This window comes from Spea bombifrons, chromosome 5 (assembly GCF_027358695.1).
Source record: "Spea bombifrons isolate aSpeBom1 chromosome 5, aSpeBom1.2.pri, whole genome shotgun sequence".
In the NCBI taxonomy this organism is placed as follows: Eukaryota; Metazoa; Chordata; class Amphibia; order Anura; family Pelobatidae; genus Spea; species Spea bombifrons.
In genome coordinates, this window is record NC_071091.1 from 19,731,759 (window position 1) to 19,748,189 (window position 16,431).

A 16,431-nucleotide genomic window follows, 5' to 3' on the forward strand; every position below is an offset into this window, starting at 1 on the left:
TAAAACTGAGCTTTTTGGCCATCAAGGAAAAGGCTATGTCTGGTGCAAACTCTCTAATCACCCCAAGAAAACCATCCCTAGTGCCAGCATCATGCTGTGGGGATGTTTTTCATCTGCAGGGACTGGGAAACTGGTTAGGATTGAAGGAATGATGGATTGCTCTAAATACAGGGAAATTCTTGAGGGAAACCTGTTTCAGTCTTCCAGAGATTTGAGACTGGGACTGAGGTTCACCTTCCAGCAGGACAATGACCCTAAGCATACTGCTAAAGCAACACTCGAGTGGTGTAAGGTGAAACATTTAACTGTCTTGGAATGGCCTAGTCAAAGCCCAGACCTCAATCCAATTAAGAATATGTGCTATTATTTAAAGATTGCTGTACACCAGAAGAACCCGTTCAACTTTAAGGAACCGGAGCAGTTTTAACTTGAAGAATCGGCTAGATGTGCCAAGCTTTTAGAGACGTATCCCAAGAGACTTGCAGCTGTAATTGCTGTAAAAGGTGGCTTTATACAAAGTATTAACTTGGGTTAGGATGAATAGTTATCCACACTCAAATATTCTGTTTTTTGTCTTACTTCTTGATTGTTTCAAAGTAAAACTATTTTGCTTCTTCATAGTGGTAGGCCAATGATACAAATGATACAAACCCTCAACAAATCCTGTTTAATGCCAGGTTGTAATGCATATTACTGGATGTCTATTATAGCTAATTTCACCATTATTTGTTATGGTGAAGATGTTTAAGGGCAAATACTTATGTACAGTTTATGTATGTCATGTTGCAGTAAGTAGAGTTTGCCTATGATAAATACTATATAAACACTTTATTTCTGAGAAGAGAGATGAGCAAAGCAGACACAACTGTTTTTTAAAGTGTGATTACAAATTGCAATCTTCATTTTTACACCCACTATTTCCCCATAGACATGAACTCAGTTTGACTTTGCTAATGATTCTTTTTCCGGAAAAGGAATTTGTCCAGTGAGGGAAATGGGAAGCATACAGTAAAATATTCCTTTCAGTCTTCCGAATTTCCACTTTTCCATGCCAAAATGAAATAAAGTCTATCTCGCACTCCTAGACAAACCTAGGTTCTATGACCTGCAATACATTTACAATAATTCTTTATTTTCCAATTTTTACAAACGCTCAGCAAATATGTCTTTCTTTCTTACCCCTTTAGTCATAAATGTATAAATATCTGATGTTTTAATAGCATTACAGTGGAAGAGAGTTTTCCTAACAACTGTTATTTTAGTTAGAGATAATTACAGCCAAATATTTGCAGGATAAAAAAAATGAAAATAACCAAGGCAGTTTTGTTCTCCAGTAAAAAAGATGAGGTTAACAGAAAGCATCCTGCAGGAGATCCCAATGGAATATATTGTACCTGCAGTCAAGCAGGAAATTATTTTCTGCAATATAAAAATTACACATCTAGCAAAACCACTGCAGACTTTAAAAAGAGCCTTTCTAGTTTATTATGTACTTAGGGAGAGAATGTTGTATCCGCTCCTCTTGCTCTACCACCTTTATCCATGACACTTATTCTTGGCATGTCAGTAGAAGACTTTATTTGAAAATGGGTGGCATTTGTCCAGCTCCCTCCCTACTAGACACACGTAATGGGCAATCGTTTCACTTACTCCAAGGCCGACTCATGTTTCACATAAGGAGTGGGTCTTTGTTGACAAGCTATTATGAATTTTTTTTCCATGAAAATGAGACTGAAATGAATAAACTTCATTCACTATACTCTAAAGAACAAAGAATCATAAGAGGTTGCTTTGCCCCTAAATGAATTGTGTCCTCACACAAGTGTCATATGAAAACATATCCTTGGATTTTTTTTATAGTGGAATGGTTGTTACATATTTGCATTATTTTGAGAAGATGATGCAAACCAAACTATTTATGGAGTGGGGTTTGACTGCAGTGTTGGCGAGTAGTTAATGAAACTAAATAGTTTTTTAGTAAAACAAAACGTCATCAATTCTTTAGAGCAACAACTGGACAGTTTATAGGGATTTCTTCACTGAACACCTTAGCAGGTATAATCAAGACAGTCGAGTATTCGGTCATTGTTTGAGGGTAACTTTAGTGCACAGGCCCTGTTTGGCCCCAATTTAAATACTGTAAACATGCCATGGACCTTGTGCACTTAAGAGTGATTTAAGGGTAAAGGTGCTGGACAATTACTTTAAATTCGAAAATGACAAGGACACACACAAAAGGAGTAGTTAATTGCTCCTTTTTTAACAAATCACCTGTGACGAGGTCCCTTCCAAGTTTTAAACATAGGAATGCCTGTTTTCTTTTTTTTCTTCATACACATACACACACAGAGTGGTGTATTCTGGCCTAGACCAACTAGGCCTAGAGCAGAAGATCATGGGGGTAGTCCTGTGCTTGAAAACATGGGGCAGATCCCCCCATAGGCACTCAAAAGATCGATGAACTCCCCAACCAGCCCATTTAGACTGTGTCAAGCCAGATCAGCCACCATAGCATTCACCATCTGGTATTGTTGTCCTTCTGAGATGGGTGCAGGAATGTGACAGGGGCTGAAGAGGTAGTTGCAGGTGGCACTATCCTCGGTCAAGCTTAAGACATAAATATGGGCACTTACTGTCTAGATTATGAGAAAAGAATGCTTCTTGTTGTAGGGTGTGCATCAGTCTTGTAGATCTCCTCCTTTGTTGAATGTACCTCTTGTGTGTACAAATGAAGGTGGGTGGGGAATGTACTTGGCCTATTGTTCAGGTGATTGTGCCTTATGATTTCAATGAGAACACAAGGTATCAATTAAACTCAGTAGGTAATATGCAGGTGCTAATGCCAAATGCTTTTTAATTTGACATTGATTTCATAGATAAACAGGATGGATGGTAGGGCAACTGATGTAATTTCGGTTAGAAAGAAGCAGAATACTCCAGTGACATGGCCAAAACCAGTTTGCAGAAACCACAAATACACATAGCATTAGGGATACAAAAAGGACCATATTTGTGGTGATCAAGCACTGCATTTTTTCCTATAGTTTTTAAAATTTAATATAATATCAGAGGAGAAAGCTATACTGGTAGCTCTAGATATATTTCAATAAAAGTTTTTATTTTATTTTCTGTAATAAGAACAAGTATCAATTTCCTATTACAAGAAATATATTTCCATCATCATGGATTCATATCCTCTATGAAAACCACAGTTAATATTTTATGGATTTTTAAAAAAAAATCTAACAGCATCCATCTGGCTTCATTCCATCTGGATACTTAATCTGACTCATCATTTCCTTTCTGTGGGTCCAGAAACCATCAGTTATTTCAGCTGAGTTTCATCCCAAGGGAATGGACAAAAAGATACTTGTGTTCCTCTGTGTCTTCTAACTCTAACTACTCTATAATTTCCATAGAATTTATAAAGTATTATAAAGGTTTAGGGAACCAACATGTTTATAAAACAAGATGTAGTCACATTGGATTTCAAGACTTCAGAGGTTCCTTCTCGAGATGTAAATTACTTCAGCGATGCCTTTCAGAGAGGTCCCTTCTTCCAAAGTTAAAAATATCTCTTTTATAAATGTGCTTCCTCTAGACACCGAGACTATATCTACTCCAAGTGATATAATAAGACCTGCTTTTCAAATGTGGTCAAGTTTTTAATGGATTTGTATATTATTTAAAGAAAGTGTACATTAACTTATTTTTAGAATCAGTAAAGGCAACACAACAAAGTGTAGTTTTAATCACACACATATGATGGGGCAGAAATATTCCTTCCAATCTTTGCTTGTTTGTCGTTTTTTAAACAGGGTCCTATGCAAGTCATGAAACAATAGTTATACATCTCCTATCTTCTACACCGTGGATGGAATTACCATGCCCCATGCTAAATCTAACGATCTTGTTGGCTCACCCCTTCAGGGCACTACCACTAGGTGCTGCAATTTGAATGCTTTATGACAGCTACATCATTAACAACTAGTGTTGAGCATTCTAAAGTGACATACATTTTTGACACCAGTATTGCAGTGTAGAAAGATTTGGAAAGATATTATGATGAGATGTAGGACGTATTAACCATGTTTTAGGTGTATAGATTGGATTTGTCACCTGCTTTGCTGGAGAAAAAAAAAGTATAGATGCAAAAAATGTGATAAAAAAGGGAGAAATTAAAAGAAATAACTAGGCCTGTATAAAAGCCTGAAAAATGCCAGTAGGTCTTTATATCCTGCATTTCAACAGATCAGGGATTGAAGGCGATGGAGGTGATGTTAGGACTGAATTTTTTGGCAGGAATAAGAGCAACAGGGTGTTTGCTAATCAGACCATAGGGAATAACAGCAGCAGAGTGTTTGCTAATCGGACCATAGCATCTACAAACTTTCCAACAACATAACAAACATCATAGTTATGCTTACCATGACAAATGTTTAAATGAGGCTTGATATTTTACAATAACACTTAGCACATGCTAATTTCTGACTATTAACACAGCTACATACCTACACAGTTTGCTTAATTAAGGCTAATTAGATTCATTTAACATATTTCATTTACAGTAACATTTTTATTTTGTTTGGTGGGCAGCAAATAAGTGTAGACAAGTTGTTATATTCAGATGTTTCCCCCCACATTCCTGTAGAGGAGAAAGCTGTGATGTCGCTTCCTCTCGTGTTACCAATAACTATTTGCAAGCCATTTCATATAAACCTCCAATTTGTATTATTTCCTACCGTGAGCCATGCGATGAAACCAGTAGTATCCAAAATCTACACCAAAGAACGTTAACCACCAAGTCCATGGAGATTCCCAAGGAAGTTCAGCAAGCCTGTAGTTATTCCATATGTAGATATAACTGGTGATCTCAATGCCTCTGGAAACAACGCTGTAATATAAGCAGATATAAAACCTTCAACAAAGGCTTCCACTTTAGTATATTTACTCTGGTCTGTGGTAGAAATTTAATATTTGTGCATTGAACAAATGCCTGTTTTGTAATGGTCCTGGATGAAAACTGAGAGATTGTCTTTAACATCAGTCTTTTACGAATGAGCTATGGATCTAACTGAAATTTATATCCCACAGTGATAAAGGCTCCCCAAAATGTGCTGTGAATTTCATCAACAAATTAAAATTAAATAAGGAATTTAGTGTTAAATCATAAAAAAGCACAACAAAACCTCCCTAGAGAAACTCTGTCTATACCATATGAAGCAAATCAAACAAAAAGTGCTGTCATGATACATAAACACAAAGTAGATGTATTATTAAGGGTAGACCATTTCAAAGGTAGCAGATGAGTATTAACATTGGATCAATGTAGAAAAATAAAATATATCTTCGTACCTAGAAATATGTGGGTCTATTCACTAACTGACTCAACGTGCATATTTACTCACATGTAAGTTTTTTGCAAGTGCATGTCTGTGGCATTCAATTTTGTAAGATTCAGGTGAGGTCATAGGATGAGAGGAGGGGGAGAGACACGGGATGGTTCTATGCCTCTCCAAATGTTTTACCACCCTAAACTCCCACACCCTAGCTGGTAAGGTGCCCTCAATGGTTTAAATGTTACTTTTAATCATCTCACCAGGAAAAGAATTGGGGGTTACAGAGAGGCACAGAATGAGGTCCATGTGTCTCCTTAGGGTATTTTTATATATTTGAATCCCATCCTGATCTGGATAGGACTGAGGGAAGATAATTGTGAACTATACCCCCAGGCTAATTTTATGATTTCTGTTCCACCATGCACCCCTGCTATTGTAGGGGATATCAGTTGTGAAGTCTTTGGTGAACTAGTGGGTTAGATACATTGCAAAAGTCTGTGAAATAGACTCTGGGCTGCCTCCAAGGAGAATGGCAGTAGCTGCCGGAAACAGAGGATTGCAAGGTGACTTACGAGTTCTTTTACTAATCTATTTGGGAGCATCAGCATGCAAGCATCCAACTGACCCCTCAACCTCTTAACAAACAGACCCAAAAGAGTGTAAAAGCAACACTGAATTCTTAGTAATTGTATACCAATCACAAGAAATCTTTTGAAAATGGAATTTACTATAAATTGTAGCAATGAAATTGAAAATGTATAACTTTCTAATAGTTACATATACTGTATATTTGAACTTCTCTAAATATATTTGTATTGAAAACAATATTCCATACTTTCCCTCAATAATCGCTTTTTTAACTTAATGCTTTAACATTTCTTTAACATAAATGTCGAAGTGACCAGCTTCAAATTGAAGAAAAAAAAAAGCACTTTAAAAAAAGTACAAAGTCTCCTTACCAGATGAGAATCTGGGAGTGGACACGAGTGAAAAAGGATTTTTATGGTATGGTTTCAATTGGTATGTTGGGATAATAGGTAGTTGCATGTTCTGCCATTCCCAACACAAAGTAAAACCGCCAGTAACGAAAATCTCCTATTTCCTGCACAGGTGCCAGGGTTTAAACAGGCCCTCAATTTACTACCCTGTCACTGAACATAACAGTGCTGACACTAATCGATCTGAAACATGCAGCCGTTAAGGGTTTTGTTTTATCTTCTTTTATTTTCCTCTTTCAGTGGTATATATAATTTTATTGCAGTTAATATGTCATGCACACACACACAAAAAACAAAGTGCTTTTACGAAACAAAAACATATTAAACAACAGCTTAAGGGTTGAGAGATGTAGATATCTAAATGATTTGTTCTCTGCTAGGAGGATATAAAGATGGAATGGCAGATATTGATTCAACTGTATTAAAATATTGTATAGTTTGTAAAGAAACATATAATCTCTAAGGGTAAAATATCACTGCTTTCGACAGAATTATATATTTAGGTTTCTTAAAAAGGTTTTATTGATGCTCCCAAAGAGTTAAAAGGGTAGCCCAAGCTTGAACTCCTTACTCAATGGAAAAAGTAATGTACCAAGGACATGTTAGGGATGGGGATCGATGAGATTTTTATGTATGATTTGTTGGTTTTGGTTCTTGTATTTAGACATTTTGGAATGTCAGGTGGTCAGTCAAGTTAAGGGTTAACAAGCATAAAAACACTTGCAAAACAACTTACATGTTCCCTGAAACTTGCAAAATGTACTGAATTCTCCCAAATTTACTAAATTGTTTTATCAAAGTCACTGGCAAGGACTGAAAGGTTGAGTTTTTTTGTAATACCACTAAAATTAAAAAGTTTCTAATACAAATCCTAGATGTGCTCTTTAAGTGGGGGGCATAGACGTTTGGTTTATTTTAACTCTGATAACAGCAGAAAAGTGATATGATCCCCAACTATACCTCCACATCCCTATACCATGCTAAAAAATATAACCTATGGGAGACACATCCGGCGTCTCTTCCTGTATCCAGTCTTGTTACAGGCAGGATGTGGGTTAAATGAAAATTTTTAAAAATGTAGGTAATGGGATTTTGGTTAAAATGACAGGCCTTGATGGGGTAGTCTGATCTGATGAAAGAGGTTTTTTCCTCTTTAATAATAAAGCAAGCAAGCAAAATGTTGAAGAACCCTCTTAAGAGCGGAAACACTGTGCCTAGACTTATTTCACCTGTACCTTAGGAGGCCTAACCGGAAAAATGTATGCCTGTGGATGTCGGTTTTCGTTTGCAGAGGAAATTTGCTTAACATTTTAGGTCTAGACTGTCCTTACTGGTGCCATCAGTCTTATATGCTGAGGAAATGTTTCCTTCAGAGGTGAATGTCGGCCTCGGCAGTGAGGGGGAAAACAATTGAAACTAGAGGCAGGCAAAAGTTTTAAAAGTACTTCAGGATAGTGCTGCTGTATCCGACAATAATATGCTTTCAGATTATTGTAACAAAAATAGGACTCTAAACACTGGGCCTTTGCTATGTAAAAAACTCCTCACACGTACATCTTCCAAAAACTAGTATAGTCAGTAGCGCTCCCTTGGTTGCTATGGTGATAACACCAGTTTACAAACTTTGCAGCAGTAATATACTTCCTGCTTTAACAAAGTGTATAGGAAAGAACATTACATTGATTAATGAGCTATTAATCTGCAAATATATAATAAATGCCATAGAATTCTTTATTTTTCGGATGTGGCAAACCTCCTCTACAAATGGGTAAAATAAAAATGAGTCCCTAGGAGAGGATGCAATCAATGGTGTGTTAATCTAACTCTCAGCTGCTAATGATTTTCACCAGGATTTCCCCTGCTGCTGTGGCTTTAGTGTAGATATTGTTTTAACAATTTCTGTCAACCTTGTACTATTTTCTCCATACCGAAATTAGTTTGACTGTAGAAGAAACCCGAGAAGCAGATATTACTAGCAGCCTCTGACATGTTTTCCTCACACCTATATGATGGAATTTTTACTTATATTTATATATATTATACATTTTGCCTTTTGTCTATTTTTTAATTCCAGTCTTTTCATTTTCCGCGGTTCTTTTTTTTTCATAATGAGGAAAGAAAACGCGTTGAATACCAAGCTCAACGTTCAGGTTAATTGGTGTTCACGAAACTGGCAGTTTTGCAATTTGTACTAGTTGACAGATAGGGATTTATAAACTCAAATGCTTTGACGTTGTTATGTGATCTGGAAAATATAATACCTGTGTGGTGCTTATCTACTACAAAATTATTCTCACAGCTAATCAATAAAAATAATAAATACGAAAGTGCATTGTTACCATAATTCACAGAATGAATACACGCAGATCCATATGAAATAATGAAGTGAGATTATAAAGGTTAATAGATTCTGCAGTCTGCAGACTGTTTTTGATTTTTTTTTTGCCATTCGTGACAATGGCTGTTTTAACATTCCTGTGGTGTTTAGCTAATTTTCTCATTTACTGTACCCTTACAATTTATTTTTCAGGACAACAAGGGCTTTCATTAGATACCATTATTTTGGTATCATAAAATGTAATAAAATATGGTGGAAAAGAAAATATTTTACTCATCTACAAAAATACCTGCTAAATAGATTCTAAAATGTGTTCTGAGTTTCGATATACCTAATGTTTTTATGTTTATTTGCAAGTATTAGGGCAATAAGTAAAAGTACCTATTTTATAAGGAGCATAAAATGTCCCCTTACATCCTACACTAGTTTTTCTTATTTTTCTACTCTAGAGGAAGAAGGTTTTTTTTCTAATGTATATTTCTTTAGAGAGGGGCACGAGGTATTTGGGTACCTATTTTTTATAACTAGATTGTTTCTCTTATTATGTCATGGTGACATCACTGAGGTCTTTATTATTTTTATAGTTTTACCCAAATTTTATTTCATTTTTTTTATATTTTTGATTTTTTATATTTTTAACAGCTTACTGATTATGTAGACAAATGTGGGTTAGCATTTACCAAAATCCCACAAACTTCCTTTATCTGTAGACCATTGGCTAGGGATAGGGGAAAGAAGGTATAAATGGCTTATAGCCCCCAGGTTTATCATCCTACCTGCTGTGCAGTGAGGGTAGCCATCAGACCTACTTGATTAATACAAGCCTCGTCAATTATTATTGGGTTTTTAAACTATAGTGAGGAAAGGGTTGTAACTTTGTGAATTACAGTTGAGGAAACCCAACTTCACATGTAAATCACAAAATTTAAAGTTGCAGACAATTGCAAGCCCTGGCAAACAACTCGCACTTTAGTGAATCTGTGGGATATTTTGCAAGTGTTAGCATGCAAGGCTGTGCGACTAAAGTTGAGTCAACGCTTACTGATCACTTGAATTCTTTCTGAATAGACCCAGTTGTTATTACCGTATTTGCTCGATTATCAGACGAGGTTTTTTTCAGAGCAAATGCTCTGAAAAATACCCCTCGTCTTCTAATCGGGGTCGTCTTCTAATCAGACCTCAAATAGAGGTCTGATTAGGAGACTAAGATCCAGATCCCCCGCACCGCTGCAGGGGATCTGGATCCTCCTGTCTCACCACCCCCCATCATACACACACTTACCGGTGCTTCCTGCTGTGTTGTCGGGGCAGCGGGTTGACGTCTACGCGATCCGCGTAGACAACGTCCGCTGCAGCCGGAAGGAGGTGTGGCTAGCAGCGGGGGTTGTCTGCGTCCGTCGCGTAGACCTTCCCCGACTGTCAAAGATCCCCCCATCCCCCCTGATCTCTGACAGCCGGGGAAAGTATACGCGACGGACGCATACAAACCCCCGCTGCCAACTCCACCTCCTTCCGGCTGCAGTGGAAGGCGACGTCAACCCACTGCCCCGGCTGGAAGCACCGGTAAGAGAGGGGTGAGAGAAGGGGAAGGGGTGAGAGAGGGGGAAGGGGGGTGAGAGAGGGGGGAGAGTGTGTGTGTTAGTTAAATGGGGGCATAGGGCATTTCTGGAGTGACGTTAAGGGGGCATTTAATAGAGCACTCTGCCTCCTGAAATGCCTTATACCTCCCTATATGCCACTCTGCCCCATAATATGCCTTTTAACCCCATAAATGCCAGAGTGGCATATAGGGGTATAAGGCATTTCTGGAGGCAGAGTGCTCTATACAATGCCTTTTAACTCCCTTAATGCCACTCTGCCTCCTGAAATGCCTTATAACTCCCTATATGCCACTCTGCCCCATAATATGCATTTTAACCCCCTAAATGCCAGAATGGGATATAGGGGTATAAGGCATTTCTGGAGGCAGAGTGGCACATAGGGGGTCAAAAGGCATACCATGGGGCACAGTGGCATATAGAGGGTTAAAAGGCATATCATGGGCCACAGTGCCATATTGGAGTGGCAAGCCTGGGGGCAGATGTGCGTAACTGGGGGACAGGTTGGAAAATACAAGAAATAAAAACAAAAAAAATATTTTTCTCAATCATAGCTTTTATTAAAAAAAATAGTTTACATGAATTAACATTTACTGGTAAAACTTTTTTCCTTTGGGGTCGTCTTATATTCAGGCTTTTTCTTTTTTTTCCTAAGTTAATATTCAGATTTTGGGGGGTCGTCTTATAATCAGGGTCGTCTTATAATCGAGCAAATACGGTACTTCGCTGTCTGGTGTCCGCCCTTCCTTCCATGAGTACCCCTTCCATTATCCTAGTGCCCTGTCTTCTTCTTGTCTTTTCTTCTGCAAGTCATAGTCCAGCCATACAAAGGCCATCGGTCAATGTCACTCATTAGCTTTATATAGCACCTTGAACAGGTGTAAGCTGTGGATTCGATAAGTGGCATTACTTGAACTGTACACATGCAAGAAATATTTTTAGACCCTGTGAAAGCATTGTGACCCAGGGACATAATGCAATGTATAATAATAAAAAACTTTTTAGAGTTATTCAAAATACATTTTGTATGACTTAAGCACTGCTTAATTATCATCTGACTAAAATGCATTGCTATGGAATGAAGCGTCTTTGGCTCTAAAATGATACAGTTGTTCCAACTCAATAACTAAAATGAGAATTTTCCAACCACAACCCAATTTCACTTACTCTGGTAGACGAGACATAACTCCTGCAGAAAGAGATGTCAGTCCATCATTAATACGAAGTGGTCGCCCCTTCCATATCCAGCTGATGATCATTTCAAGGATCAACATAATAATGAAATAAAGGGTTGCCTGAAATATGAATTACATTATTAACTTCATAATATTTAAATGTTAATGGCGCTGTTTCACTGTGAAAAACATTAATTGTACTGTCTTGCATGTTAAGGAAATTAAATTTAAAATATCCTTTGTTTTATCTGTCCCTATGACGGTTTCATGACATAAAGTAACCCATCAGTGTCTGCTTTTGCATAACATGAAAAATGATGCAGTAAAATTTGAAACTAATTAAATAATGATTTCATATATATTTATTTCTGAGAAAAGCCTCAGATAGTTTTAATGGAAAATAGCCCATAACCCCAATTATACAGATTTCTGCTTGACCCCAACAGAACCAGGAGGCCAAAATCTGTCTGTTAAAAAAACCCAAAACAAGTATTTTAGTGTTCCCAGTTACAAGAAGTGGGTCCCTAACATGTTTTTGTACCTGGGCCTTGTATGTATGCACTTTTCATAAATCACAGACCTGCCACATATGTAACATATTTTGTAGACGTGTATATTTACATGCACAAAAAGCTATTTCCATAATGTCAACATTTCAAATGTCTATGAAATGTATAGAATATAATCTGTGTTTTGTTAGTTTGGTGCATGGACAAGGGGCTAGTTTGGGTAATATGTAGAGGAATGAATGTTTTAGCTGGAATATGTAGACAAAAAACATTTAAGCGATCACAAGCAGTTGTATATGTAAGCAGTACCATTCTATTGAGTTTAATGGATAGATGCGTATAGTCAGTTGGAATTTCCCTTGAATAGGCAACTGTTTTTAACCATCATCGGCTATTTGTTATTTATTGGTTACCATTAAATATAAACCCGGATTATGAAACAGTTACTGACAACTACCATACACTTTATTAAGATCGCACCCAATGTGTCATGTTGAATATGTTTATCCTCATACAAAACAAGGATTGAATGTTACTGTGAAGCAATAGACAAGATCCTTACAGGCTGTATAACTGACAGTTATGTTTCCCATGGAATATTAAATTGAGAATTTTTCTGTCACCTCATCTGCCATTCGCTCCATATTACAGAAATTATATGCTATTGCATACGTTTAATTCTCTTTCAGATTTAAAATCTCCAATTAGAAAACGTCTTTGGTATCTAATGTGATTTAGACTTGGGTGTTTCAATAACATTATATATTACATGGCACAGGAATAAGGATATAAGCACAGGAGTAAGCACATTCATTATGATATTCATTTTTGAGAGCTTATATTACATAACAAAGAAATCGTATAAGGGACAGGTGCAAGCAGAGGAAATTGGAACAGACAACCAGGAGATTAAGAGCGGAACATTTTCCTGTGTATGACATCATCGTCTAGTACCTAACTAGGGGCCCCAGAGAGCAAGGCATTTTCGTCTATGATCCTCCAAAATTGATGTAACAGCTCTTTGAACTGGCATATTTTATTTACTATTGCTTCTAGTTTGATTTCCACTTTGTGACACTGCACACAATATTTAGAGGTTTATCAGTCACTTTTAGGATGCCTGGCTGAACCATCCATAATATTTTTAAAGAGTTAAAGCAGTAGTCGTTTAATCCTATATGAAAATTATACAACCTTACGCCCCTTACTAATTAGTGATGACCAAAGAAAACATATTTGGCTGATTCTTTAAGAATGGCTGCTAATTTAAATTAGATTATTAAAACCAGACACATTTTCTGTAGTTGGCTACCATAAGTAACTGCTACTGGGCTGAATATACCAGACTGTGCAAACCCGTCTGGTATACAGGTTTATAAGCGCTTACTTAGTCTCATCTTACCCTATAACCAAAACCCCCAATGCAACTTATCTGTTCATCATAAAGCTAAATATTTTGTACAACAGAATACCTTAATTATTACAGAACTCGGTTCATTCTTCTAACTCGTCATTCAGAAAGATAACTTCAATGATATCCCCCAAGTGTCCCTGTTTTAATGCGACAGGTTTTTTTTGTGGGCAGTGAGGATAATTGGTCTGTTGGGAGATCCTCTTCACTCCCCTGACCACCCCAAGGGGCTGTAAAATCAATTGAGGTCTGATGCTGATGCACTGACCCACCTTCAGCACATCCCACTCCCCACCTTTAGCCACATACCCATTACTGGTGCCCTGATTTGCACACCTTAAATGTTGGATGGTATGCTCAGGCTGTGACTTCAGAAAATAAAATAGTGATCGCTTTAAAAGTGGAATTTACATCTCTCTGCTCCCTCACTAAATCCATTGGCGTAGATGCCCAAGCTCCATTGTTCCATGAAGAAGAATAAAGCCTTTATCAGCTTAATCAGCTTTAAATCACCCTATTGAAACTACTAGCTGAATGACTGCTTTATGGGCAATGGAGATTCCATAGCATGCTATACCTGGCATTGTGCATCCATTAGAGTGATATCGTATTTCTTGATGCTCAGATGTAGGAAAGCCAGCGGCCAGCCATGTAGGGGGCGGCTGGGATAGTTTCCATAGATCAGGGCTAGAGTAGCTCCCCATGTAAATACGTTGCTATCTACACACACGGTAAGAATACCTGTTATGTAGGCAATCAATTGAACTGACATAAATTATGATCTTATTATATCTACTTATTATTATCTCCTTACTGCTGTCAATACAAAGATTGCAAAACGACCTTTGCTCAAACACGGCCAGAAATCCCACATAGCGTCTAATCAGTACCTGTAAGACTATGGCGGAATAGCAACACTAGATTTTTTTGTATTATCAAGCTGATAAATATTTACGCTCAGGTGTAAGTATCGGCATGCACAAAGACAGTGACGTGTTTTAAAATGAATACACCGTATCCTACATGCATGTCATGTACAAATGTACTTGATTCATTTGCATATAATTGCAAGCGGTCCTCATCCAAATGGGACTAGAGCTCAGCTAAGTTGTTTGCCCACCTCTAGTTGGGATGGTTTCGACAACAGAACTTCAACAGTGTAAATGTGATGTCCAACAATAGGACATAACATATTGTCCTATAACCCCTGGCTACCAAGTCTGGTATTTTGGCATACTGGTATTGACCCTGCAGGTGGTTACCTTCCTCACTCAAAGCAGCTCATCATCTTTCAAATAGCATGTTATCCTTTTCAGAGACTTACATTTTTTACTCTTCTATGTCAGTTTACCAAATGTAGTAATGTTTCTCTGCATGACAATGTGAGCCAAGGAAAGGTGTGCACTTGGAGTCAGTGTTGAATTTAGCTTGGCCACTGCCCTAGTCCTGGCAACAAGCTGCCCCCTCCATCAAATGATGTCATATCCTGACACTCTCCCTCTTATAAGGATGTAGCACCTTTTGTACATACTATGGAGACTGTGGTAGCTTGGTATACTCAAGCAGGGTAAATGGGCTGGTTGGGGAGATCAGGCGTCTCTCTTGTAACCAATTCATTGAGCAGCCAAGGAAAAATGGTCTTCCGAGACTGGCTCCCCCTTGAACCCGCTGCTCAAGGCCTCTGGCAAATCAGCCTAATACATTGCTGCCAGGTGGCAAGCAACTGAGCGTGGCAGATGTGTATTATTAAGGCATTCTTAATAGTGGAGTTTGTTTAAACCTAAAGTGTGTAATTTTTAATATTACGTCATAACATATGATGATATGGGATTAGTTTGCAGATCTTAAGGTTATGACATCATATTGTATTGTGTTTTTGAATGGGTGTATGGTTTACCATAAGTGTTTTTTTTATATATCTAGGATTATGACAGTTACAGGCCAAAAATATAACATTGTAATTATTATTTATTATTATGGGGTCAATCAAATATAACATTCAATCGTTCACCTGTTATTCAGCTAATTTAAAGTAGCTACAAAATCCTAAATATTGCTAATCCTGAATTTATATCAATGTAAAACAAATATTTGGTGCTGTATAAGATGCTCACAAAAAGAGTCATTATTTACGATCTGAGATAATCCTTGGGGCTCTCCAGTGGTACCTCTCCTGAAATGGATGCCCACATTGACCAAAAAGAGGTGGAAATGGAGGGTTCATGGGCAGAACATACTCTGCTACCCGTGTATTGGATTGTCCGCAAGTTGGAACCAAAAAAACCTGGTATGTTTCAGTGTTAGGGCCCCTGCTAGTTCGAATTTACAGGTTCAAAAACATAATTTAGTAATTGCCCATTATGTTATATTGAATGATTTTGCTCAGATATGAAAGAAAAGGCAAACAAAATGTATCTCACCTTGTCCACGTAATCTGGTACTTCCTCTATAGTTTTAAAAGAGGTTTCATTAGGGTGTAGAACATAAAACATCATCCGGATTCCTTGGGAGACAGACAGGTCAGTCTGACCAGTGTATTTCACCATTATTGATGGGAGTCTGTATAATTTCTGTAATTAAAAGACATAAAACATTTTAGCGTAGCCTTTTTCAATTTTCTTCCTATTAACCTTTTAAGCTATCTCTATCAAAGAAGCTGTGGAGCTAAAAAAAATGAAGGATTAAAGCATTTATAAACTGAAAAATCTCACTTTGTACGGAACTGGTGTGTTCTCCTGCTCAATCAAACGCACACTGAAACTTGACACCGTGTGACACTGAAGATAAACAAACCATGTGATGCAATCAGGCAAAAGTTCAAAGGCAATACAATGCAGGAATAAAAAATGTGTATTACATCCTGAGGTAAATGACATTTAAACTGGGCTTGTTGCCTGGGGTGGCTTCGGTGTTAATCACTCCCCAAAAATGCCACCAATGTTTAGACATCAGTATGTAATAAAAAAAATCTCAAGAAAAAAAAATGTACAAGAGAACCCAAAGGTGATATATTACTTTACTATATTAGGAAAGTGTCTTTTAATGCTAAAAAAATGTGAAAAT

The 16,431-nt window shown here is 37.4% G+C and overlaps 1 protein-coding gene across 1 annotated transcript in view; it reads right to left on the reverse strand.

The window, feature by feature from the left end:
* AGMO (alkylglycerol monooxygenase) overlaps positions 1 to 16,106 on the reverse strand; it is a 91,514-nt gene extending 75,408 nt beyond the window's left edge. The window contains exons 1-4 of the mRNA XM_053467269.1: positions 16,080 to 16,106; positions 15,789 to 15,938; positions 11,441 to 11,568; positions 4,743 to 4,894 (exon numbers count right to left, since the gene is read on the reverse strand). Coding sequence (XP_053323244.1) covers positions 4,743 to 4,894; positions 11,441 to 11,568; positions 15,789 to 15,914 — 406 coding nt within the window. The 5' untranslated portion in view covers positions 15,915 to 15,938; positions 16,080 to 16,106. The remainder of the gene's footprint in view (positions 1 to 4,742; positions 4,895 to 11,440; positions 11,569 to 15,788; positions 15,939 to 16,079) is intronic.
* Between the last annotated feature and the right edge of the window lie 325 nt (positions 16,107 to 16,431).